This window comes from Tinamus guttatus, unplaced genomic scaffold (assembly GCF_059628265.1).
Source record: "Tinamus guttatus ecotype Peru unplaced genomic scaffold, ASM5962826v1 Tinamus_guttatus_pri_ptg000116l, whole genome shotgun sequence".
Classification (NCBI taxonomy): domain Eukaryota; kingdom Metazoa; phylum Chordata; class Aves; order Tinamiformes; family Tinamidae; genus Tinamus; species Tinamus guttatus.
In genome coordinates, this window is record NW_028288650.1 from 1,959,852 (window position 1) to 1,987,158 (window position 27,307).

The following is a 27,307-nucleotide window of genomic DNA, read 5'->3' on the forward strand; positions in this document are numbered from 1 at the left end:
GAGACAGATGCTAAAACCAACCACTAGTCTCTAGTCTCAAAGCTTTTTTTTTTTTTTTTTAATCAAATAAAATCTACAAAACAAAAACCCCATAAATTGCTCCTTCAAAACCCGGAGATCCTCAAGAGTTCCGGTTCGTTCTCTTCCGAATGATCTTTCCCCTTGTTCTTCCGCAGAAGAGGATTTTGCCTGGTCATAACCCTCTTCTCCCTCCTTACTCCAGCTTCTGTCCCACAGAAACAGGTGGGTTTTATATGGACAAACTAAAAAGAGGTTTAAAAGGTGCCTCTAAGACCTGTCCTAGATCCTAAAGAATATTAAAGCAGAGGCACCCGGCCCACGCTGCCCTGAGCGGGTGGCATCCGCGTTCTGCAACCAAAACGCTGCCTTCAACCCTGCTGCTCGGGGCGTTATTCGTCATTAAGCAAAAACAACATTTACAGCTGCCTTTGCGCTGCAAATAATTCCATCTGGGCAATGAAACGATCCCATTCAGCTTTTGTGCCTGCGTTTTGTCAACTGCTCTGTGTTGCACTTTGTATTTATGGACCAGGGCACTAGGCTGGCTGGCTTGGTAATTTATTGCTTAAAATGTTTATAGCGTTTCAGCTCCCAGCAAGGGTTCTGTTTGGTAAGAATAATATTGTTCAGAGGCTGAGAGAGCAGAAATTTCACAGAGGCAAATTCCAATTTTGTAAGATTAAAATATATAGATTTCTGCAACAGACTGTAATGATTTTAAAGGAAGCTTTTTATTACTATGTCTGTACAGGAAAAAAAAAATCTCATTATGCGCTTGCACGTGATTTCACAGTGATCAGGTCTATTTTGTGATGCCCAGACTCTCATACTTCAAGCAAAAAGACTTGCCAAATAGATTTTCAATCGCCTCTTAGGCTGGCACTAAAAGCAGAAACCCAGCTGCAAAAAGACCCAGTGAGAAAGGAGGGAGCGAAACCCCGGACTAAGACGCGGCTTTGCTCACAGCGCTCCCAAATCCCGTTCTTTGGACGCCCTGTGCCCTGCATCCCAGCGGGAGATGCCGCGGCTGCGGGTACCGGTCCCTGCGCCCGGGGGGACGGACGCTTCCCGCTACAAGAACCCACTCTCCGGTGCTAATAAAACGGTGCCCAGCTCGGCCTGAGGTGAGATTTTCCATGCCAGATGGTCTTTCCTTACAAGACTTTCCTTCTTCATTCACGGAGCCTGCAAATAAACAGGCTGCGGCAACGGCAGTTTCAATAAATCCGACCTTTCAGCCGTGAGTTTTCTGGCTGCACTTAGCTCCAGCTGCCGTCTTAATCACATCTTATTATTTCGTGCTCTGCTATGTGCCAGCTCGCTCTTTAAGGGAGAAATGCTGCCATATGTTGTTGATTAATAAAAACGCGGGGAAAAGTAGTCATTAGGGAAAGCCTACGGAGCAGGGTATTTTTAAAATGAACTTTTATGTTGTGGGAAAACATGTCGTCGTCCCCCACCAAATCACCAACACTCGATAATGAAACAGATGCGTTTATACAGATCACATATTGCCTGCTGTGGGCTCATTTTAGAAACCGCATGCCCCCAAATACCCACATGCAGCAAAAAACTCCAGGGAAAAACCCTCTGCCGGGGCGAAGTGCCCTGGTTCAGCGCAAGGGACAGCAGCATTGATGCTAACGGAGGAGCTTTGAATCCTCCCCCGGCGCCGTGGCGGGGAAATCCCTCCTTCCCGGCTCCGTGGGAGGAAACGCAAACCCCCGGCTGGGGAGAAGGGCGGAAAACGCGGGATGTTCAGGCGGGGGAATGGGCGAGAGGCAGCGGGCGGACGGGCTGGAGAGCCGCGGCCGGGGACACTGCACCGTGTCGGGGCTGCGGTGGCACCAAAGCCAGCGCATCCGCGTCGCCACCACCTGTTCCCAGCGCAGGGACGTGGGGACGGGAGGTTTCATCCTGTGCCATCCGCAGGGATAGGGCTGAGGGAGAGCTCGGTCACGACGCGTGTCTGCTACCAGCAGCGTCGTGGGCACGAGCTGCTCCTCACGTCGGAAGGAACAGGAGCAGCCCTGGAACATCCGTGTCTGATTTGTGCTGAGCACCTTCCTCGCTCCCTTGGCAATAACTCCCTGCACCCATCAGAACCAGCTCCTCGTAGCTGTGACGGATCTGGGCTGGTGACACAACGCAAGCTCACAGGGAGGCTCTTACTTTTGCTGCATTTACTGAGAGCGGGCTCAGGAGCAAGTTTTTGTTTTGGATTCTGCTTTCCAGCTGCATCTGCTGCTGAAGCAGCTGATGTTTTTTGCTGCATGAAGCGGGTGAAGCAGCAGATGAGGCAGCACCACGGGGAAGGCCGATGCAGCAGCTCCGTGACAGCTCAAGGACAGCAACCCTGACCCAGACAGCCCCAGCGTGTCCAGGAGCCCACAGGCGAGTGGGTACCCGCAGCAACGGGGCACTCGGACCCCAACCTGGGCGATCCCACCTCTTTTTTGCTTTCCCTCTTTGCCCGAACACTGTCCCCTCGCATAGAAAGGGACACTGTTGGGCAGCAGGAGTGAAGCAGACACGCAGCCACGGAGCTAGCGTCGTGCCTGTGCTCACCCACACGGATACTCACGACGACCTGTTTCGCCTTGAGGCAAAACCCCCTCCAGGGACCTCGTCTGCGCCCTCAGGAAAGGCAGAGGGGCAGCAGAAGCTGCTGGGGGAGATGGGCTGGTGGGGCTGGCACGGGGACAGGGCTCCAGGGCAGCAGTGGCAGAGGTGTCAGGGTGTTCCCAGCCGTCCTGCTCCAGGGAGGCAGCGGCTGGCAGGACCGGGGAGCCCTGGCCCGGCAGCCCCTCCTTACCAGATGCTTCTGCCTTCCTCAGGGCTCCTCTTCACTGCAGGGGATGAAGTCGACTGTGCAATAGTGGCTGTCAGGATCCAGAAGACCAGTCTGTAATAACTGTCCCAAGAGATTCCCTTCTGTTTAGGCTATATGAAAAAAATAACACAACTTTATTCATTCCATGCAACACATGTTAGTTATACCTGCAAGTCAGCTCAAGAAACTTAAGAACAGACACGCTGCACCACGTGTTCCATTGCTCAGCAGCAACAGTAGTAGTTGTGATTACAACTTCTTCTGAGCAGCCATAAAGCACTAAATAGCACTGCATTTCTTTAAAGGAAAATGTGTTAAAACCCCCCCGGGCTTTTAGCCTGGAGCCCCCGAGGACAGGTGATGTGATGTGATGTGATGCATTCATTCCCTGAATAAACCAGGGAGACATTTATCAGGAAGTGAGTAATGCCAACGGTTTGGCTTTCAGCAGCCTTGGAAACACATACAGCAGGTCCCAGCACAGGTTTGTAAAAAGTTAATTAGCAGCGAGTGTGAAAAGGAGCGATGGGGATTGACTCTCTGGGCAGCAGGTTTGTACAACGTTAATAGGAGCAATTGTGCTATAAAATCCCAGTGAAACACCCACTAAAACTAAGTGGTTTCTGCAGATACAGAGCAGTTCATTTTATGGTAGGAATGATCAGCTATTTTAAACATACTTGGACTCTTAGCACCACAGTTAGGTGTTTGGCAAGCCTGTCAGACTCCCCTTCATATCTGACTTGTTTTATTAGCATTAAAGTCAACGGGATTTGGGAAGCCTAAGCACCAATGTTATGAAAAGCATATTATGAAACTATGAGGTTTGTTCTAAATTTTACGAAAACCAGGTTTTGGAGAAGACCAAACCTCAGTGTGCTTCTTGGCCTTGCAAGCCCTCCAGGAAGGTGGTTTTGCTTTTGTGAAGCAAAACTGCATCAAAGCAACGGACCTGGCAGCCTGGGTGATGCCCATCACTCAACTCTCTTTTCCTACCCACAGGCCTCTGTAGGAGTTTGAGATTCGTTGAGATATTGTAAGATTAATCCAAAATTAGTTGACAGTAGCTCCAGTGGTTGGTATCCCCTCGGGAGGGGACTGGAGCCCCGTGAACGCGGCAGGAGGCAATGACCAAGCCTGGCAGCTGGGAGTCACAGACATCCATGGGGATGTTCCCCCTCATCCATCAACACACCAGGGAATTATTCCCAAGATCCTGCACAAGTGACGATAAGGGACCTTACTTGAGTGCTGAAGGTGGCCTCCGTCTGCGCTAAAGCTCCAAGGGCAGATCCTGCAGCAGCAAAACCATCAGGGGCTGATGGGCTCCCTGGTAAGGGGAGAGAGCTGGAGAAACGGGCACGGAAGCACCCTTGGGCCTGCAGAGGTGTTGGCTCTCCTGGGTGCTCTCCATCTCCATCTCCCCATGGGCTCCAGCGCCGCAGCTGCCCTGCAAACACATGGCAGGGCCCTCGGGGAGCTGCTTTAGGTTGCTCTTTTGCCGGCTCATAGAGAACAGGGGGGAAAAAAAAACTCCTAACTCCGCTCAGCTGCTGCATCTGAAAGTGTTAGAAACATCACTAAGGCAACAAGAAAAAAAAGGGAAAAAAAAAAAGGGAAAAAAATAGAAGGGACCCTGCTGGGCTGTGTAATTCTCTCAGAAACTCTACTCCTGCGCGCGCTCCTGCCCCGCAGCGCGTCAGGGGCCGTGTCCTGTCTGCACCTGCCTTGAGAGGAGCCGCACGACGGCGTCGCACAGGCCGGGCGTTCTCCCCGCTGCGTCCAGCGCCGCGTCCCCCTCGGCCGGCGCTGCGAAGCGGGCGGCGCTGGGGTGGTTCGGGAAGGCCCTGCACCCGTCTCTGCTCAGGACCACCTGGGCCATCTGCAGGCAGCGCACGGCGTATTTCGTTCCCTCCCGCTGCGCCAACGCCGAAATCTTCTGCGACAGACAGCGCGAGCCAGCCTCGCAGGTGGGATCCCTCCCGCCCGGCCGCGCTTCGCCGTACGTTTTGTAGAAGTTGTCCAGGGCTTTCCCAACGCCGCCGTGTCCGTGCGGACAGGAGAGCGTGGCATGGCTGGGCTCCGTGGGCTCACGGAGCCCGGCTATCGCAGGAGAGCTCGCGGGTCCTTCCTCGGCGCCGCTGCCGGGAGAGCCCTCAGGGACTGCCGGGGCCGGCCCGCTCCCTCCTGCAAACACAGAATCCGTGGAACACGTTAGTCACCCGGTCACCCCGCAGCATTTTTCCCCCCTCTCTGATTCTGTTCCCCCTTTCCCAGCCCTCGCTGCAGCCCGGTTCCCAGGCTGTGCTCCGGGCTCCGGAGCGGCTGTCCGCAGGGAGCCCCAAGGCACGGGCTGTGCTTGGGGACCTCGCAGTGTCCCAGCCTCCCACGAGGGGCTCGCTGCGGTTTCAGAGCCTCCTCCATGAGTTACCCAGGCAGGACTGGGAAACAACCCCTCTTTTACAGTGCAAAAATACAGAAACTGCTTTCACAGCACCAGGAGAGACCTTCGCAGCGCTGCTACACCCTTCTCCTACAGGTATAAACCAGCAACTTAGGATACAGTTGTTCCCTGCGCCCACATTGAAGCACAATCCATACAATGCAAAGGAGTGACCAGTAAGTAATTCCAGGGTGTATTTGAGGGAATTGATTAGTCAGAAAGTACTCAACTATATTATTAGGCCTCACTCACTGATTCAAGCTTATCCACCTCTCTTTTTCAGCACCAGGGCTCATCTCCAGAGCGGACTCTCTTTCCGCTAAGGCTTTCTTAGGGCAAGGTATGAAAAGCTGGATGCAGAATTCCCAGAATCAAGGCAAATCCCGTGAGGATGCCTCTTTCCTGAGCTCCCCTGACCCTTCCCAGCTCCAGATGAGCCTGCACGTACGGAGCAGGGATGAGCAGGGCCGAAGCGGCGCACGTCGTTTGCCTGCAGCAGTTTCATTACCAGGCAACCTGGCCCGAATTATTCTTACCACTGCTTCACTCTCTTGTACTACCAAGCAGGTGTTGAAGAAAAACACAAAAACCAGCCAGGCAGGCCATTACTCACGTCTTGATTTCATTCTCACATGACGGAGAATCATCACTAAGAAGATCTATCACTCCACCCGCACCCCCGCTCCACGCTAACTGAAGAGCAGCATTTGCAGCTTATTAGTACAAGACCCCAGGGCTGGTATAAGGATATTCTTTCTGTTTATGCCCCTGCTGATGAAAATTTAAAGCCTCCATCTGGCACGGCTGATTCTCGGCACACAATGCTACCCCCAGGCACACAGCGAGGGCTCCTGCTTTCCGCGTGCGGTGAAGCAACAGGTCAGCAGAGTTGTTGTTTGCACCCTTGCGCTGCGCCTGTCACCTGTGTCAGCTCTCCCTCTTCGTGAGGTCTGGTTTGGCTTGTGTTCTTTGCAGCTTCCTCGGCTTTGCACTGCTTCCTGCTCAATAAAAACACAACATCTCGGGTCTGGGGAGATGTCCTTTGTAAGAGGTGAGTGGAGGGAACCAGCTTGCTTCATCTCAAACCAAACACTTCTGTGCACCAGTTTGCGACCAACTGAACAACCAAGAAAAGTCTAATTTAATTTCAGGCAGATGGCAACATCAATGGGAAGAGGGTCCTAGCATTTTCCAGCCCAAGTTCCTTCTCTTGCTGTCTTACAACCAGGCTAACTAAGGGGGTCTGGGGTGGTATTTTCCATGGCAGAAGGCTACCTATGGCTGTTCTTGACAGGAAGACCTTGACAAAATAGTGTTATTTCCAAAAATCAGATTACTGAATGTAGAACTGTTTTTTTGGAGATGATTTAGTATTTCCATGCTTTGAAACAGAACCGGAAAATTTGTTAGGGTTTGTGATATCCAAAAACCAGTTTCTCTGAATATCTGACCAGTTTCACAGCTTGGGTGAAAGCGGCTGGGAGGGGAGGATCTTCCTCCTGCTTTGGGGCCTGGAGCCGAAGCTCCATTTCTGGAGCAGGTAACGGAGGCCAATGGCTTCTCCACGGGAACCTGGCACCTTCATCCATGTGTGTAGGGGTGGGGGAAGCCAACCTCGACTCTTGACTCTTCTTTTCCATTAAAATCTAGTAATTGCAAACTAATTAGTCCTCCTCCCAGACTTTCCAAAGGCAACAGGCATTAACTTCCACAGCACAAGAGGAAACACAAGCTTCAGGGCTGTAGCAAGTCTTTGCAATCCTTGTTTCATCTTGCTTTTAAATCTTTTGTTTTGTTGCCATTTTCTCCTTTCATTTTCAGTAACAGACCTCCAGAAAACTTCAAACATTCAGTCTTAATGCATGAAAATTCAAAGGCTCCTGGCCACTGACCCCTTAGTAAGATGGTTTAATCAACATTAGCAGCCTAACATTTCATACGTCAGAAACCTCCAAACCAGCCCGCGATGCTGAACGAGCTTCCCCTTCCCTAGTGTTATGAATTACCAACTAATTTCTTTGCATGATGCACTATTGCAGTGCACCAGAGGTCAGCGTGCAGCACCAGCAGAGCTGCTGCCTTGGCCTAGGTCAAGAAAAGCCTTGAACCCTCTCAGCACAAACTGCAGATTTCTCAGGGCAAGGATTGAATCTCTCTGTGGTGCCACCCTCAATAATGACCAAGGAAACTGAGGGAACGGGAAAGGCAAATCATTTGTTTCAATGAACACCAATTAATCTGGAGACGCGCAAATCGAGAGGATGTTCTCCCAAAACACATCTGCTTCCTGCTGCAGCCATCCTGCCCGCTCCCAAGGCCAGAAGACAGCCCTAGGATCAGCTTGTCTGAACAAACGTGCCCCAAAAGATGTTCCTGTAGAGCTGAGCTACAAAACAGCTGAAAGAAAGAAAAAGCACAGCAGAGAGCTAGAAGAGAAACAGTTTCCTTGGGTGACACTAGCCCAAAAGTCACCAGAGTTTTGCTGGAGTAGATGGGGCTATAGATCCCACAGGCTGTGTTATTTCTTTTTCCCTGCCAGCCTGCTAGGTCATACCAGCCCAGAGGCGACCACGGCACACAGAGGAAAGGGGCTCCTACCTTTGTGTTCGCTGCCAGGAGACACCAGAGCACACACACGTCACCGCAGAGGGTGGCCGCGGCGCTGCCGGCTCCCCAAGGAGATCCCTTGTTGAAGCAGCAGCAATTTGGCAGAGCAAGCCCTGACCACATCCTCACGCCAAGCCATGGCACCGTGGGGCTCATCTGTGAGCACAGGAACAAGGGACAGAGCCGGCCGTGCTGCCCAGGAGCGACTCGTGCGCCCACGCGCCCTACGGCCTCGTGTGCCCAGCACTGGAGGCAGCTTAAGCATTAAAATGTATCTTTCATTTCCTTCGCTAGGCTGGATGTTTCGCCTGGCTGATTTCCAGCGGGAGGGAGCCGACCTGCACGGCAATGATATTCCACGCAGCTCTGCGAAAAGAGAGGAAATTTAGGCAGAGATTAGCAGGAGCTCATTATGCCCCAAGCTCACAGAGCGCGGCGAAGCGCCGGCGGCGACACGCAAGAGCGCTCAGCCGCTGCGCAGCTCAATACCATGGGACAGCTCCTCTTGCGTTAACCAAACTTCCATTGATGGCAGCGTTAAAAACTCATATGGGACCTGCTGGCTGCAGGTTCCCACTGACATCAAGGGATATTGTATCACACTTTATGCGACTGCTGTTGCTAACGTTTAAATTGCTACCAATTATTTTGTTAACCCAAGGCAGGAGGCGTGTGGGCTGTGGCATCCGCGGCAGCTCAGCCACGAGCAGGGACAGGACAAGGGCTAATGGGGACAAACTGCAACCCAGGCAGTTCCAGCTCCATGTGAAGAAGAACTGATTTGCTGTGAGGGTGCCAGAGCCCTGGCACAGGCTGCCCAGAGGCTGTGGAGGCTCCTTCTCCAGAGATGTCCCAACCTTCCTGGATGCCACCCTGTGCTCTGGGTGTCCCTGCTGGAGCAGGGGTTGGACTGGATGATCTCCAGAGGCCCCTTCCAACCTCAACCATTCTGGGATTCTGTGAAGCAGCAGGAGGGGAAGGCAGTGGCAGGGGCTGGAGATGTTTGGGAGGGGAAAAAGGAGTCAGTGATGGACAAACAGCGCGGGGTAGAGCCCACGGCTGAGTCAGGCCTGCCGCCTTTTTCCTCCGACGTGGTGTGAAAAGCCAGTGGGGATTAACTCGCACGGGATAAGATGCCAGCAGTTATTCTGGGGAGCACACGAGCCCTCGCTCTTCTGCTTAGCTCTCTCAAGGATCTGACACTCCAGAAGAACAAAAAGCCAGGCAAATGGTAAAGTGCTTTTGAAATGCAATAAGCAGGGCGTAATGTGTCCCCCTAGACCCTCTTGCAAATGTCACGCTTGGTGTTAAGCTTTGCCCTCCTCAGAGCTTGCAGCTGATGCCTCCTATGCCGCAATCCAAGCAGCATCTTCTGCTGCAAAGATCCCCGTTATCCCTGGAGAGACGGGAATGAATGTAACGGGGATGCCTCCCTTTTATGTAGCCAATTCCTGCCTTGGGGTTCATCACCATTTTCAGAATCGAAATGGCCAAGATAAAAGCCTGTATTAGGGGTTTTTAGATTGGTTTAATTTCTATGACTCTGTAAGCAATAAAATCCCTAAAGCATCCCAGTTGTATCAAATCCTGATTCAAAAAAAGCTCTTTAAGATTGAAGGTTAAAGATGCTACTATCGAGAATAACCTCTGAAATACTAAATAGCTGCTTATGTAGCTAAAAACATTAACTGTCTATTAAAAGTATTACCAGCAGAGGAAGTCATCCAGGGGCTTCATTAACCTGCAGCTATCCACGCCTTTCCTTTGAGGCTCAGAAACTGAATGCCAGATTCACCTTGTCCATGTAATGCTAGAGGCACTGATATTTCCAAGAAAATGCTACAAAAAAATGTTTTTTATTATTTCTGAAAAGACAAAAAAAGCTTATAAGTTTTGCACTTATACATGTATATTTTTCATATATATACAGAAAATCTGTAATTTAGCCCCAGACCATATTTGTTTTTAAGCTCTATTTCTCACTAGTGAAAAGCTGCCTGCCGGACTGCCACTGCTCAAAATTCAGAAGGAACTGTGCCCAGCAAAATGGGTTTCTGTTTATGGCACCTGAAGGAGCCATCTAGCTTCCTCACATTGCACAGATAAAGCCAACGGGGTTGTTTGCTTTTGTAATTCTTTTTTTTTCCCCTTGCTAAAAATTAGAAGTTCAAGTCTTGCCTATTCTCCTCTTCCAGGCGATTCCACCAGTGCTTTGTGAACTATTAGCTTTGACACGAGGACAAGTTTTCAATCATCAGCCCCGATTAATTGCTAGGGAAGGAAATTTTGCCCAGGCCCTGAGTTTGGTTTCCAGCTGGTTAACGGCAGGACTGGGAACAGGATTTGCCACGGCCACCTCTTGGCCTGCGAGGTGTGAAAGCACCTGGGGAAGGTGAGTCATGCAAGAAGAGCTGAAGTGGAGAGCAGAAAAGCCTGAAGAAAGACCACAGCCCTCGCAGGCCCAAGGGGAGAGAGACAGGAGAAAAAACTCTGCATTTCTGGCAAGACAAAGAGCAAAGAAGAGCTCCTGCACTTCTAGCTGTCCTGCAAATGTCGCCATGCAGAACCGATGAAGCCGAGAGCTGCAATTAGAAGAGGGCTTGCACGTCCAGCTGGATGATAATTAGTGATGGGAGAGAGCTCTAGCAGAAATAAATAAGCTCAGAAGGGTTATTAAACCCCTTTCTTCAGGGGCTCTAACAAATCCTCTACTCGAGGCAAAAATAGGGTTTAAGAGCAAGCATATTGTGTACTGCAGTCACCTCTTCTGGAGGATGGCGAAGGAGTAAGACAGCAAAAGCTTCCTTCTTTTCTGAGCCATTCAACAGTGGCCCCTGCCAATGAGAGGAGATAACTTGAGATTACAAATTCTAATGAATGAAGCAAACTCCTTCTGCTTGCACGCATCAAAAGGAGAACAAAAGCCAAAGCAACTCACTCCTTGATGTATTAAATATCTTTCATCCAGAGTCATGCACTTGCAGTCCCCAAGCAAAGGCAAAAACCTACAGGCCAAGTCTTTGGTTTTAGCCTTCTACCAAGTAATAAAGGAAATAACCTTAGACTGGAGGAGGCCGAGTCCGAGATATCCAAACAGCTGCAATATTACACACAAGCAAGGAATGAGTCGGAAGGTTATGGTCTAGAGTGACGAGCACATTTACAGACCATTCATGAATGCTGGAGGCCTGGGAACCACGAGGGCTTTTTCTTAGTTACCTCCGCAGTGGCTTGGGGCTCACCGAAAGCCTTTTCCATCAGAGCCAGCCAGGGACCAGCCTGAATCAGGTAGAAAAACGGGTTTTGAACGAAAGGGTTTTGCCGTCTCCTCGCCAGCTTTCCGCAGGGATTCCCGCACTGCCTGCAAAGCAAGCGCCTCAAAGGCACGAAGAGCAGGAAGCCACTTGGTCCCCATCCACACCTTGCACCCTTTTGTCCTCTCAGCCTCAGGAATCCCTGCGTTTCCTACACGGTACCAGCACAACTCGGCTGCCCAGAGGTGTTTCTGCCCTATCCAGCCGACGCTGCCGCTCGGGAGCCGCCAGATCCCTCGGCGAGTTTCCTGCGGAAACCCCTTCAACTACTGACGAACTGTGGTTAGTGACAGTTACTGCAACCACACGACGTTTTGGCACGGTGCTTCTACGCCTTGCACACAATCCAGCTGCAACTTGAGTGTGTTTGCAGCACTTAAGGAGCAAGAGTTGCTCCCTCGTTATTTTTCAAGTGGATGCAAAAGTGGTTGCACGACTTTCAGCAGAGGAGCAACAATCCTGACTGTTTAGAATCAGCTCCCCCAAAAAGTATTGGAGGGACTGTAGAACCAAGCAATCAGACACTGGGAAATACCTGTAACTTCATAATTTGTCGCTTATCACATTCTCAGAATTGCCCTGGCTCTTGTTTTAGCTTCAAATGCAAAGCAGCCAACGCGATTTGGTGCTTGGCAATTCTCACAGCCACTTAGTCTCCACGTGCAGCCCCTCCTCCCTGTAAGACTATATGGAATAAAAAAGACAAGAAATAAAAGCAATGAAAAAAAAAAGCTGCATACGCAGGGATTAACTGCAAAAAAATAAAATAAAATAAAATAAAATAAAATAAAATAAAATAAAATAAAATAAAATAAAATAAAATGGAGCTTTCTAGTGCATTTCTGAGTCCAGACGACTAGTGGCTGTAGTGTGGATACTAAATGCATTGCAATTTGATTCCTAAAATGATGATGCCAGAGCATGAAACTGTGTGTGACAGGGGCTGCAGCAGAAGGTACCACCACACGCACAGCAGCGTTTCCTCCTCTCTTCAAAGTGCCATGTGAGGACCAGTCATCCCTGATGGATTATTAGTGTTCCTGGCAAACATGAAGACAAACAGTACTTCATATTAATACAGCAATTCACACAGTCAAAGGATAGGACAAATATTTACTGAAGTAATGAATATCTTAATAAAGGACATTTTTATCTACAGCAAATACCATGTAGGAGAGAAAGTTGAGCTATTTCCAAAACAGAAACAGAATCAACTCAGCTTTTCCTATTAGCAGTGAAAGTAGTTGCAATTTTTTGAACGATTAATGATTAATTTTTGTATCTGGGAGGGAGGTGCTTGGCAGCTCTATTTTCCTATCAGCTGAAGCTTCCCCTTTTGAATTGAAGATCTGGTTTGACAGTACCTGTAAGTTAGCTGATAAATAGGGTGGTTTTAACTACCTGCTTCATATGGCAAAGATTACTCATGCCTCTGAAGACACCAGAAAATGCAGCTATAGCTTCCTTCAGCTGGGAGAACCTTGAATGCATTCAGGGCACAAAAACCACTAGAGCCCTTGGAGGAGCAATTGGATCAGGGTATCATGCAGGCCACAGATTTTTTAAATAAAACAAATATGCCTATCCCCGGAGGAGAAGTTCTGCCCTTGGTGCCCCTCCCCTATAGCAATGGTCACTTTTTCTTATTTTTTTTAATTAAAAAAAAAAAAAGAGTCAAATCTGTTGCATCACGGATTTGTGAGAATTCAGGGACAAGGGGTGCATTTTAGTGTGAGCAGCTCTCGTGACCTGATGCCATCGGGTAGGCAAAAGCAAAAGCAATAAAGAGAACTGGAAACAAATGCAAAGGGGGCCTCTTATGTTTGCACAACAAAACAAAACAAAAAACTAAGTTTTTAAATGCTGTTTATGTGATGGGAGACAAAAGGTTTTGGTACTCTTTAGCCAAAAAGAGCCCAAGGAAAAAGTGATTGCAAAAAAATTACATCCTGCCTACAGGTAAATTATATTACAGAGAGCTAGCTGTCCAACAGGAACACTTTGGACTATGATATCCATCAAAATGAATTTAATTACCCTGAAAATCAGAGAACCTGCAAGTTTACCTAAAAAATAGGAGTTCGGCTTTTAATTGTTTTCACTGCAGACACAAACAGAAGACACTGATTAACTTACTGGACTTGGGAGAGGTAATTATTTTGCTACAGATGCATCTGTAAAAGCAATTCGGTGACAGCTCCAGATTTAATCTCCCTTTGTTTTATGAAGGCCAGCTGCACAACTTGTTTTGTTCCCCCCTAGATTTGGGGTTTCGAGAGAACACAGAACTCAATTACAGCCCCGTGTCAGTATCTTCTGATGCTGGAGATGCCTGCTACAAACCACAGCTAATGAAAGCTCCCGAGCTGAGAACTGTTTCATTTCCTTTCAGAAAAAGGTTTGGAAAAAATATTAAAAAGCTGAAGGTAAACAGATGAATGGATTACTGAGCAAATACAAAACTTACAGTTATTGGGCATTGAGCAGGAGGATTTTGGGAGGCCTCAATGGACTAAGGAGCTGTTGGACATCATGGAGCAATGGGTGCCCAGCCTGGCAGAGCCTCAAAAACCCTGGCAGATTCAGGGTAAAACGTGTCGCAAGTCCTTGCGAGGCAATTATTAATGACTAATAGGGATCAAATTAGCCATAATTTTATACATATATCTACATAATGATTCTCCAAAAGCAGAGAGTGCAACATGCCAGCACAAGTGATCCGGTGTTGGTGTCCAGAAGGAGCCCCAGGGTTTGCGCGCCGCGCGGAAACGGATCTGGGCAAACCCGGAGCAACGAGGCAGGTTCCTGGAGCAGAGCAGTAACTCCAGCCACGGGCACTTTCAAAGGTGAATTACTGCAGGACAGGTAAATTGAGGCTTTATATTATCGCATTCCCTGTGCAAGGCTTCAGCATGTTGTAAAGATACCTGGTGAACAAGTGCAGCAGGGAACAGCCCGAGGGCAGCGCGGATCTTTGTAGTTAAACACCACGGTTACCTTGGGCATATTGGGCCCAACTCTCAAGGTCATTTTTGCTTTGATTCCCTGAAGAGGAAGGATCCCCCTCTTCCTCTGAGGGCGAAGAGCTGAATCCTTACCAGGAATAAACCAGTCTCCAGCAACAGTTGGTGGACGAGGGAGAGCTATAGCACTGCTGGATCCCTTTACCTCGCCAAAATACTTCCCTTGATAGGTCAAGGCTGTGGGGCTGAGGATACTGCTGTATCCTCATGTTCACTCCAGTGCTCGGATGAAACCCGAAATGCTGCCACGGGCTCTGTGGCTGATTCACAGGCAGGTGCTACCAGACAAGCGCCTTGTGTAAAATAATAGTTAGCAGCAACACACATCCTATACAAAGCACTAGCACAGCATCAAATGGATTTCTCAAGTTATTTTCTTTTGCATCTTCATCATGTTTTAATTAAAGCTGCACCAGGGGGAAATTAACCCAGGCACAAGCTCATTAGCAGCACGGGGAAGCGGTGCTGGAGAGCGCCGGGTCCGGCGGGCTCGCGGTGTGAATGAGCCTCTGCCTCTCTGCAGCATCCACCCCTTCAGGAAATTACTGCTATCAAGAGACAGGTCTTGGCAGTAGTAGAGACAGGTCCTGCTTATGCTGCGCCATGACCAGGAGGAAAGACCATATCTGACTCCATGGTCTTTGAAGACTGCTCCAAGGGTGAAATCAGGACAAACGTGCACTAAGAACCATATGAAGGACTTGGGGCCAGGCACAATCTCAGGGTGCTCCCTGGCTCATCACAAGATACTGTATTTTTAGTGTGTGTAATGCATAGGTTGAAGCAAGAGAGCACTAATATTTGCCCAGGCACATACACAGCCTATGCTGGGGAGGAGAGGAAAGGGAAATTTATCCCATTGCCCCCTCCAGTTCTCCACTGCCTCTAAGCTCACCTCAGGATCCCTCCTGCTTCGGCTTTTGGACAGGATATCCAGGGACTTCTTTCCAAGGGCCTGTGTTCATTATATGCAATAAAATCTGAGCATCTCACTTTTGCCTTGTGTCAAATGGGATTTCCAGGGGCGTAAGGAAGGCATTATTAGGTGGGAGAAGAGACATAATCCCTTTCTTAACACTACTAGGCTCTTATTTAGCCTTAATAGCTTCCTGTAGCTGTCAGATTCATAAGCTAATTACTTGGTAAGAAAGTACTTGATTTCGGGTTTAATTATCATTCCTTTTCCTTGTCTTATGACATGTGCAGAACCAGGTTTCAGACTGATCCCTAGATTTTCCCCCTCTGTACTTTTTTCATTCTTTACAAAATTCTCCTTTACAAAATAACCAACCCCACCTTCTCTGCAGAAACCTATTACATTGGCACATCCCACTCCTCTATTTTTTTTTAATCTGAGTTTTCATATAATTCTTTGAGACAGGATTAACCTACAGGATTCAGCAAGCAGCACGTTGCAGCAATAGCTAACAGTACTAACAGCAATAGCTAACCCACTGCCTGCTATACTGTGTGCACAAAGCTCTGTTCACAGCCATTCATTTGGCTAAATAAAACACAAAAGGAAGCAAAAAAAGATTCAGGCCTGGATTATGACACGCACAAAGCACGTCTGCACAAATCCAGGACTCCACTTACATCTTATATTTGTGATGGGTGCCCAACTCAGGAGTGTGTAGGGATATTTTGTCCGGTCCATGCGGCAGGAGCCCAATGTTAGGATGGAAGTGAGGAGATGCTGTTGCTGCATGCGAATGCAAAGGCTAAAACACACAAAACCACCAGAAAGCATCTCACATTTGGAGATGGGAAGAACAAGGACTCTCCTAAGACTTGTTTCTCTTTTACCAATTCACAGCAACACCCCAAAGAGCTTCAATTCAGAAGGGATATTCGGCAGATGCATCTTGTTTTCTCTTGCTGCACTTCAGTGAGGATTGTCAGTGCAGAGCCTTTGGGGCACAATAAGCTCTACTTTTCCAGCACAGTCATGCTACATGACTCAGCTCTGAGCAAAGGCTGGAATGATATAAAAAATACATGGAGGGAGAACCTCCTCTTGAAGAGGAAAAATATGCCCAAAACATGATGAACTTCATACAGAGAACTGTCCTCCAAGTCTCCCCCAAATGTTTCTGTGAAACGAGACATCATTTTGGCAAACTGCCAGGTAGAAACCCCTGTGCTTTGAGAGTCAAATCAGAAACAAACAAACAAAAAAAAAAGGAAGTCTTGTTAATGCAGTGACATTCTCCACTTCTAAACAAGTTAGGACATTTCTAACCTGCTTGGGATATGCAGGTGCTTCAGGATCTCTTCCACCTTCTCTCCAAGACATCCAGATGTGCTCCAGAGCTCAGGTCTCAGAACGGAGAGCTCTGGAACATGTCTGTTACATAAGCCAGGCTCCAACTGGGAATAAAAGCTTATCTGATGATTTATTTATGCAGCTCCAGGACAGTTTGCAACCTCAGCGATAACTACAACGAGTTACATAAAAGAGCAGCAGGAGCTGCACTTGGGTACAAGCACAGCCTGACACAAGGCACAGTGCAACCCTTGGGCACGTCTTCCCTCGGGCTCTTTCATCATTCTGCCCTCACCAGCCACCCTTTGTGCTTTAAATTGGGATTTGTAACCATTTTTTCAGAACCTCATCACCCACACATAAGCAAGGCCGCCTGCAGGCACAGGCATCACGACAGGCTCTGCAGACAGCAGAAAAGAGCAGTGCTGGTTTTGCATCACAAGAGTATTACGGTCACTAAATGGCAAAACACAGCAGAAATGACCCAAATTATGTACATCTGTGTTATGTGCACTGCAAGATCATAATGCTAAGCTGCAGAGAATGGCTTTGTTACTCAAGAAAGAAACCAACATCTTCTCTACTAATGAGAAGATGCCATAAACAAATGCTAGGGTCTCAGGAACTGTCAACCTGCCCCTACATTTTCCCCTGGTTATATCAGGGGCCTAAGGACTCAAGGCACATATGTCCTTTTTTATTTCTCAAGGAAAAAAGTAGTATTCACTGCGGAAGCATCAGTGGTCAGCTATTCTTACACACCTCTCTGCATCATTTTAGAGCCAAAATATATCCTATGAGGATATTTTTTTAGCCCTCCCCAGGAGTAAATGAACTTCTTCCTTTGCCTTTCCATGTTCCAAACATTTAGCGCCCTCACTATTTTGATGTACATTGAAATTTGGTTTGTATAATCCTTGTTACATGCTTGTATAACCCTTGTACCTGCTTAGACATGTACCACTACGAAAGACTCAACCCAACATCTGCTGGGCCAAAACACTACCAGAAAAAGATGGGGCACTTACTGGGTTTCCACCTAAAGAGAGCAGAGGAAGGAAAGGAGACATTCAGTCTGTCATGAGGAAGGAAGCTGCTCCCAGCCCAACAATCCAAGGATTCATTCCTCTCCAGGAGCTGCCCTTAGGTATCACAGCCTCTGTGCAATGAAGTAATTACAGAGAAGTCACCCATGACACTGGAAGGTTACTTAGGAATTGAGCACAATGGTGTCACCTCTCTGGAAAAAAAAAAAAATAAAAGGAAAACCTGCTGGAATTGGAGTGTTATCTCAGGCTGCCAGGCAGAGAGGGAAGGCTGTCCAGCTCCCCACACATGGAAAATATTCCCTTTATCACTGTCCTCACCACCAGTCTTCTCTCACCATTCAGCTCAAATAACATCAGCAACTGTTCCTAGAGCTTCGAAATAATGACAAAATGAATCAAAGCTTATTAGATATCGAGACTAAATAAATCCCTTTCTCCACAGGATTACTGGACTCTTTCAGCCTTGCAGGCACTTTAATTTCCTGTTTTCCTTCCCCGAACTCTACGCTTTCATTCAGCCTGGCTCCTTCCTGTTGACACTTAGGCACCCTTGCACAGAGCCACAATATTGCTGCAGGGAAAGAGCAGGGCTGTCTGCAAGAGCAGCCTGTGCTTTTGATTTGAATCGTGTGAGGGAAATGGCTCATTGCTTGCTCAAAGCCAGCACCTGAGTGAGGGCCAGGTGGTAAAAACCATCCCATGGGAATGACAAAAGTGAGCAGAGCTGCCCAAAAGCCTCAAAATGCAGAAGCAGCTTTGCACTAGACGCACGCTAATTCTTATTTGTCCCCTTAATATTTAGTGGCAGTGTCACATATGATGGTTGAAAGGCACAGACTATACTTGTCCAACCCTTTTCTTAATCCATACGCTTTAATGGTTCGCTGTTCCTGACCTACAAATAAGAAGATGGAAAATTAAGCATTAAGACTTGAACAAAGTATCCTGCTAATTTATATGTACAGGATTTAATTCCCCCTTATTTAAGCAGCAACGGCTCATTAACTGGCCCAGGAAGATAAAGCAACACTGACACAAAAGTATATATGAAACTGCCTCGCAGCCACTTTCAAACAATTGCCCTAATGAAATTGCTGCAGCCCAAACGAGATTAGGTCACAGCAATGGCCAAACACAGATAGACATAATGAGAAATAAAAGGGCAGGACTGGAAGGACAGTTTGGATCAAGATGGGGAAGAAATGGTCCACAGGGATTGGCACCACTGCTGCCCAGCAAAGCAATGAGAAGAGGTGCTGACCCCACTGACGGTTCCATGGTGCTGCAGGTCTCCTCTTGCAGCAGGGAGCTGGTGAGGGATTAGCAAGAGCCAATGCACAGATACCAGCAGCAGCTTCCACGCTTGCAGGGAGCAGCCAGAAGCCAAAGCGTTCACAGCTCTCCGTCTCCAGGAGATGGAGCTTTAGGAGAAACTACGAGCGGTATCTTTGTTATATTAAATAACCACCTGAGCTGTACTGCAGCCTAAAAGCAGGCACAAGCTTTTGTGCAGCCCCCTTGACATGAAATCCAATAAAGTTTTGTTGTCATTGCTTTATGTGGATAGATAATTCTCCACTTTCCCCTGACATTCAGTAAATCCCTGCATTTGTTACTGAACTCAGATATTTCTTTCCCAAGTCTGACTCATAGGGCCAGCTGACCTTTTAAAATGGTCAAAACTCCTCACATTTTAGTTCTGCCATTTCAAGTCTGAGCCAAACCCTAGAGCCTCGCAGAAACAGAAGCTTCGAAAATGTGACAGCTACAACCACAGCAATGAAGGGCAGACACGGGGCAAAGACTTCCCTGAAGACAGCTTAGTTGGGACAGCAGGGCTTTGGAAGCAAAGCTAATGAAAAAAATACGAAATAACTTCAAATAAAATCAGCACTTGATATAGGGACTGTGGTGAGGAGAGGGCAGGGCACCCACGAGCGACAGTCACATTTAGGGTTTCTAGTCTTTAATTGCAGCATGAGTAGTTAAATCCATGCTGTTTCAAGTGCCCTGTGTGGGGAGAGAACTTCTTACCTGCAGTCCATCACAGGCAGGTAGCTGTAGATAGAGAATGCAAAAGCGGTGGTGGTAGGGAGATTAAAAAAATACAATTTAGCAAATAATGAACAAGACAATGCGCAAAGGAAGGACTTTTCCAAAGACGGGGAAGAACAGAACAAGGTATTTTTCTTCCTCTGTCCAGGCTCGTGTCTCCCACCATGGATGCAGCATCTAGGGGCGGGCACTGGCTCCCAGACAGACAAGCACCAATGCAGGGGAGCAGCTCTGATTGAGGCATTTCCACTAAACACACATTTTGGAGCAGGTGATCCAAAAGGGAAGGCAAGTTGCAGTTGTAGCAAATTATAAATGTGATAGGCAATTGCCTAGGGCTGCTGCTGGAGAGGAAGAAAACCCTGCTGACACTGCTACTGATCTGATGTTCATGGAGGGCTTAAAGTTCAATCGGAGCATCCCAAATTGGAAATCAAAGGTTTCTTTCTGCCCTTAGAGAGGTGGGTAAGGAGTAAACTACCCTATAAGCTCAGTTTAAAAAAGCACATGAATAAAAAACTCATCATCTCTCAAAATCACCAGCAAATATACAAATTCTAAGTTCTATACTCTGCCATCAGTTTTTAAGTATTCAAGGATAACATCCAAAATACGCACTGTGCTCCTTGCCCTGTTTTGGTAATAAGATAGGAAGATACAGCCAAAATTGTGTGTCAAGCCTGATGGCAACCAGCCTACGAAACCCTCCTGAAGGAACATGTGCAATAGTCTGCAACAGTCTTTCCTTAGTGTGAAAAGAAAGCTTGCTTTTTCCTTCCCAGGATTTATTTTTGGCTGGGTGTGTTATGCAAACCACTCCTGAAATATTTATTCAAGGTGAAGACTTCCAGCAGCCCATGAAGGCAGTGCTGCTGCAGGTTTTATTTTTGGCATCGTGGGATTTTCCTGTGCTGCTTTACATAGAATAGTGGATTTCCATTTTGCTATTTTATTCAATATTCAATACAATTGCGCCAGAGAGAGGCTTGGCAAGTTAACCCTGCAGAGCTCCTTGGAATCACAAGACTAGACCACTTCAGGGCCTGGCCATGACTTCAGGGAGCTCTGTGAATTCAGGCACTTTGGGACTGTCCCACTGGACCACAGCACCTCTAGGAAACACCGGGGTCTGAAACATTTTATCATTTTCTTAAGAAAAAAATATAGTATTTGAAAAAAAGGCACTTGGTTAGATGATATTTTATTTTTTAAGACTCTCACTTGCAAATAGATGCTTCATTTTTTTTTCTGATGAGCTAAATAGTCATCTGCCTTGACAAGCAAGTGGGTGTTTACACCAGTGTCAGGCATAAATGAAGAGATAGATTAAAAAATGAACTTTTGGAGAGGCTCACGATCGTGTCTGCATCCAGAAGTCCAAAATAATCCAGCCACCTCCTTCTCGCACCAAAATCCAAACCCAGGATATCCATAAAATAGATGCGGGAAGTCGCCAGCCCTGTAAGCCTCACACATTGAAGGCTGGGAGCACCAGGACCTCTTGCTCACTAGAGGGCAGCAGGAAGCAAGCTAAAACCAATAAAACCCCAGCAGTTCTCAAAATAGTGGGCATGACCTTCGGCAAGGCCAAGGCAGTTGTGCACAGGTCCTCTGCCCACAAAAAAAATTAAAAAAATGATTTCCAGCAGTGTCTGGGAGCCCAGTTCAAACAGAAGTGGGTCTGCAGGTAGGAAGGCAAGTCCTTACCTCACTCAGGTTACCCCAGTCATAGCAGCAGGATGCAGCCTCCTGCAGCATCCTCCCTTCCATCCCCACAGCAGGCTCCAAAGTGGGGCCTTCCTGAGGAAACTGGGACATTTTTGGTAAATGCAGACAGCGACAGAAGTTTCCAGACATCACCACGGCAGCCAGGAGCACAAGCAGTTTAGTTTACTTTCGACTCGGGCTAAAAAAGGAATCACATGTGAATCACATGGTCGCATGTGTTTTGGTTTGGCGAAGTTATATGGGCCTTTTAAAACTTTATGTATAGGTCTATAGCCTATAGCTATATAGCCTATATAGCCTGTTAGCTTTGACGTGGCCAGCCAAGAGCCATTCTGGAAATGCCACTACTTTATGTGAGAGCAGCAGCTCAGGCAGCCGGGCTGTAATTTCCACAGTGTCCTGAATAATGAATGAACACCACAAATTCAGTGCTGGAGTCAGTCTCCGAGCACCCAAACATGTGAAGGCAGCTGCTGACGTTCGCAGCACAGCCTGCTCCTTTCGTCCGGGCTCCTCCGTCAGCAACACGCACGTCTCCCAGGCGGAAAAAGCGCAGGCTGTGCCAGACTTTAGTAAACACGATCTGGGGCTGTGAGAGATGTTTGAGCAACTCTTGACAGGCCAGCGAGCACAGTAAACAGCAGAGAGCAAGTGAGGACATGTCAAACACACGCAGCAACATGATGTTGCTCCTCAGTTGCTAATAAAAGACAGGAACAGCCCAGTGCAAAACAAAGCACACGGACTCAGTGGGTATTTGCAGTGGTTTCTCGGGAAAAATATCCCAGCTGTGTCTCTTGGCTTGCCCTCACTGTGACATTTAGCTTAGAACTCCACACAGCCAGAGCTGCTACAGGAGCAGACCACAGATGCCCACACAAGCCTTAGAGGCACTAATTCATCCGTAACTTAGGTATTTAACACTATGTCCACTACGTTTCTTGCCTGGAGATGCCCTCTTTCATGAGGCCCTGTTTTCATGGCTAATGCATACTATCTTCTGCTATTATGAGCGCTGTAAATCTCTAGCTTAATAAGATCTATGACTAGTGACTCTGGCACCAGGACTACTTGCACATTCAATCCAGCCCCTGAGGGTGGCACGGTCTCAGTCCAATGCCATGTAACTTTGCAAGGTGTCTGCTTCTCTGCTAAGGAAGCTGTCATGTTCCCAGAGACCTGGTCATCTTCTGGAAGCGCTTTTAAATCAGCAAAGAGATCCCCTATCCCTCAATACACAGACAGGGAAAGGAAAAAAGAAACCTTCTGGCATTCTCCTGGCCCTCAATCTGTGGGTTAAAAGGCCAATCCTTAATTTACCTTGTGCCACACTAGAAGATTACAAATCTTGTTAGAAAATAAACAAGCAAAGTACCTTCCTTATCCAATATTTATTTTATAGAATTTGCTTGTCCAAGAAAGGCTGGCACAGGCAAATATATATATATATTTTTTTTTTTTTAAAAAAGAAAGGTCTTGCCTTTACTACCTTTACTATAATGACCAATCTCATTGAATTAGAAAGATGAAATTGCCTTAGGAAGAAAAAACAAAGAAGAAGAGTTTAACAGAATATGCATGTTGATTGATTCTTCTTGATTATATAGAGAAAATAACCAAGATGTTCAGAGCATAAAACGAGTCCAGTGTGGTATTTTATTTTCTCTTTAGCAGGAATGCAGGGCAGGGACATGGGATCTGTCTCTCCATGTACCTTGGTACTAAGCTCCACAGCAAACAGCTCACCTGACACTGCGGATTCATCTGGGCTTAGGGCTGCAGAGCTCCGTTTCCGCATGTCAGGCAGACATCTCTGCCTCAAACCAGACTGCTGAGCGCTTACACCGTTCCTCTGCGTGATCCATTTCTCACTGCAATCAAGCCCAGTCACTCCAAGCCTTGCTAGAGGGTGTTGGAGCAATTAGGACAGTCCTACACACATTGCAGGGGTGTCTCACAGCTCCCAAAACTTCTTCATACCTTCATACCTGTGATGCAGGGCTGTAAAATGTGAGCTGACAAATGCCTTCTAGCCTGCCACACTGAGAGAGGAACCACCCCAGGGCAGAGCCAAAGGTTTGCTCAGGACATTCTTTGCGGGGGTGTCTACTCCTCTGTGTCAGAAAAAAAAAACAAAAACAAAGCCAAAACCTCAAAAACACGGCATCTCTTTAATGCGGATCATGCTTTAAATCAGTGGATACAACAAAAGACCTGACTCATCAGTAACTTAACACATGTGGCTTCTCACTCCGCATTTTCCATAGGAAAAAAAAAAAAAAAGGAAAAGCAAAGATCAGTATCCATTGGTTACTCATGTCATTCTTGGATCTGGATATCCCACAAACAGAAGTGAAGACAATTGCACTGGCAAAGAGTCACTGACAGGACTAGATTAGTTTGGTACATTCTGTTCTTCTACCTATTTAGCACACAAAATACTGGAATCTCCACTGAAAACACTCACCTATCCAACTCCAAGCCTACTTCAGAGCAGAGCAAACACCCAGTTGGTGACAGAGGCAGAAGAGGAGCCCAACACCATTTAGGACTCCAAAGCAAGAGTGAGGTTCGACTTGCACAGCCTGCAGAGAGAAACTGCCTCCTTGCCTTCCCTAACCGCCTCCAAAAAAAAACCCACACATTTGCTGATCAGACTTCTCAATATTAAATATATTTTCTGTAATCCATCTTAGCCCTCAGCAAAGCAGGTACAAATATAGAGCAAGATACTGTACTGGGTCAGCACATTCTGATTTAACACAAGACAAATGTCCCTCCCATTGCCAAAACAGTCTTGTCAATGCAGACAAGACTGCTGTTGCTGGTGGCAAGAAGCACAAAGACCAGAGGAATGAAGGCCAGTTGCAAAGATCTGGAGCGCAGCACTGCGAGAGAGCTAACCTTGTTTCCAAAGAGCCAACCTTTCACCAAAAACGGACAGCTCTGAATCTAAATATCTAAGTTGTAAGGTTGGTTCACTGAAGAAAACAGATATTTCCCCCCCCCGCATAAAATTCACTTAAAAAACCCCCCAACTTTTCAACCATCTTTAGACCTCAGCTCAATACTAATGCCCAAACTGAAGAATAATCTTCAAATAATTGATCATTTGCTCTGTGCTAAGAAGGAAAATTTGAAATCTGTTGCCCACTGTCAGTAGCTATCCAATGGCATTTTTCCTAGTGTTAAAAGGATTTCAATACACCTGCCAAAAGGCACTCAGAGTTAGAGTGGCAAAATACATGAATAAATGTTTACCTAGAAATTGGACACTGCCTTGGGTAACTCCAGATGCAGAAGCAAAACTGTATGGGTATAAAAAGCGAACTAGGAACAACTTTAATAGGCTTGAAGGTTATAAGCTTAAGCATTCAGAAAGCAGAATGTGCCAGCTATCATTTGGTCTTCTCAGATATGCTCTTACTCCTGAGAAGAAACAGACTGGCCTGAATTGCTCTTTTTTGCAGGAATCAGTTCTCCTCAAGCAAGAAATCTGCTGGCTACCAGCAGTTCTCACCAGTCTCACGTCATTGACACAAGCAAACCTTCCCTGTTACTAAATTCAAGTATCAGACTACAGAGGCTGTGTCCTGAGCTCACTGGTGGAAGATGCATCAGGAGCATGTGAAGAGAATAACAGGGAAAGCGTAAGAAGCCTTCTCAAATTTGAGATGCTATTTCCTGTCAATGACTGAGAGCTTCAGGATTGCTTTGTGGGTTGGTTCAAGCAACTTTTCCTCCAAGGAGACATTAAACACGAAGAAACAGAATTGTCAAAACGTTAGCTGATGACAATATTCTCTGAATTACTCCCCTGTGTCTCATCAGTCCACAGCACACTGTATTTTTCAAGCAGGAAAGGACTATAAGGCTCTGGCAAACTATGTTTTGAAACAAGGCAACCACATTGGTAGAAAACTGCTGCTCCTTGTTCAAACTGCATAAATCAGTATGTGCTGACTGCAGAAAGAGCAAGTGTAGAGGCATGAGCTGTTACCTGTGGGTGGAGAGGGAAGCGTATCCACAAAAAAGCAAGGCTCCTCACTGCTTTCTGTGTTGTGTGAAGACAGAAAGTTCTCTGCTAGGTCACGGGGCGAGGGTAGGTCCAACATGCTGCTCTCCTCCGAGTGAGGACTTGGTGATGTCCATTTTCCTTCCATGGTCCCACTGCAGAGACAAATGTGACTAAGCTGAGTTTTCAGAGCATGAAAATCTAAGCAGGAGCCAACCCAACCCATGCCATGTTTTTGCACTGCTTCATTAGCTAAGAGAAGCTGTTTAGGTACTTAAATAATAATAATAAATATATATTAACAAAGAAAAAGGAGAAGAGCAAAGTGTAAGGGTGTTAAAGGTTTAGGAAAAAATCATACGACCCAGAGACAACAGCCCTCCACCCTTCATAGGAAAACCAGGAGTTCAAAACAGATCTAGTTTCCCAGAGGCCCAGATTCAGGCCCCAGGGCTAGAAAGCTATTGGGTGTATGAACAACACCATATATTATGTGTGCTTTTTATAAGGAAGAATGTCCTTGTGGGTCCACAACCTTCACACTAAGGGCCACAATGGATTGGCAAGCTTTTCAGAGAGGATGAAACTAATGTGTGCTGCTCTGAGCAGCAACTCTGAGCAAAGCCATGCAGGTGTCTGAGGCAGGATAGGACTGAAAGGTAGAAACCTGTTGGAGAAGAGAGATGACAAAGAGCAGATAGGATAGGTATTATTAGTAAAGCAGAATTAGCACTGACCTGATAGGTCAAAAGGAGCTCTGTGCAGGCCTTTAGGAAAGAGCCCTGCAAGCAAGACTCAAAATCTCACCGACCCTCTGGGAACACCAGATGGAAGAACTGGCCCAAAATGTGAAGCTTCAGGCCAGGAGGCCTTTTAGGCAGGAGCTTCTCAAACACCCACTGAGCACTGACACTCAAGCAGGAAAATGAGACAGAGTAGAGTTAATGTAAGCCAAAATTGTGGCGGTTTTTAATCCCTCACCTTCAAGTAACAGATTATTCTTTTCATGAAAAAAAAATAGACCAAGAGATATTCTTGTGAAATGTGAATTCCGTTCCCAGTCTTTGCTGAGACTCCAAGAGACCTTGGGCAAGTTTCTTCTTTCATCTGTTTCGTCTACTTGCACGCAATAAACAAAGTGGAGATTGTGTCCGGTGGCACCAGCCGTATCCTTGTGCTATTTTGGTGCGCAACGACAGCACAGAGAAACCACAGCTAGCAGGCAGGCAGTGGCTTGGCACCTCCAGACTCACTTTTATTTCCTTGCCATTTCTTTCTAGAATGTAAAAAGGAAGCTAATACACCCATACAGAATTACTAAAAAGAAATAATTACTTAGGTGCTTCTATCTGAAGAAACCACTGCTAAGAGGTACTTCTGACCTTTGCAGACTGCTGAGTAATCTGCTAATGAACACGGCAGAGAACTTGGCTGCAAACCTGGAGGCCAGCTGTCCTGGGCAGGGGACGAACAAGGTCAGGGTGTTTTTTAAGGCGAGTTTTCCCTTTGGGTCAGCACCCTCCGCCCTACCTGGGGATGGCGCTGAGGCCGGAGCAGTCCCTGTCACTCTCTTCCCTCTGCAGCTCGCCTGGAATGAAATAAACAAGGTTGCACACGACTGACCCCAGCTTGGCTGGCAGGGACCCATCCCAGCAGGGTCATCCTATCGCACGGGGCCCGGCGAGGGGAATCTTTTCTGGGAATTGGGACCAGCACCTCTAGCGACACGCTGGCATCTTCCCGGGCTGTAGAGACCTCCTGGAAAGGACCCCCATGCCCTTCAAGCCACCCACATTTCAGATCCCGCCACCACCACGGCAGCCGGCAGCCTTGTCCCCAGCTCATCTAGCCGGGCTGCTTCCCGGGGGGCTGGCGGTGCGGGAAGGCGGCGCGCGCCCGCCTCAGGCGGCCCCGCGGCTCCATGGCCGCCGCCTCCGCCTCAGCGCGGCCGCC

The 27,307-nt window shown here is 47.5% G+C and overlaps 1 protein-coding gene and 1 long non-coding RNA gene across 3 annotated transcripts; both read right to left on the minus strand.

Moving 5' to 3' along the window:
- Positions 1-1,141: 1,141 nt before the first annotated feature.
- LOC148595331 (uncharacterized) lies at positions 1,142-2,996 on the minus strand. Its single transcript, XR_015913185.1, has 2 exons — positions 2,837-2,996; positions 1,142-1,206 (listed from the first exon to the last, which is right to left on the minus strand). It is a non-coding gene; the product is annotated as an uncharacterized LOC148595331 (long non-coding RNA).
- Positions 2,997-4,553: 1,557 nt separating this feature from the next.
- SHLD1 (shieldin complex subunit 1) lies at positions 4,554-26,992 on the minus strand. Of its 2 annotated transcripts, XM_088521286.1 has the most exons (3): positions 26,885-26,992; positions 25,328-25,509; positions 4,554-5,017 (listed from the first exon to the last, which is right to left on the minus strand). In XM_088521286.1, exons 2-3 carry the CDS (start codon positions 25,500-25,502, stop codon positions 4,554-4,556), a joined length of 639 nt encoding a protein of 212 aa, XP_088377412.1. In that variant the 5' UTR covers positions 25,503-25,509; positions 26,885-26,992. The 2 variants fall into 2 exon arrangements, with proteins under 2 accessions (XP_088377412.1, XP_088377411.1); XM_088521285.1 differs by lacking the exon at positions 26,885-26,992 and having other exon boundaries at positions 25,328-25,618.
- Between the last annotated feature and the right edge of the window lie 315 nt (positions 26,993-27,307).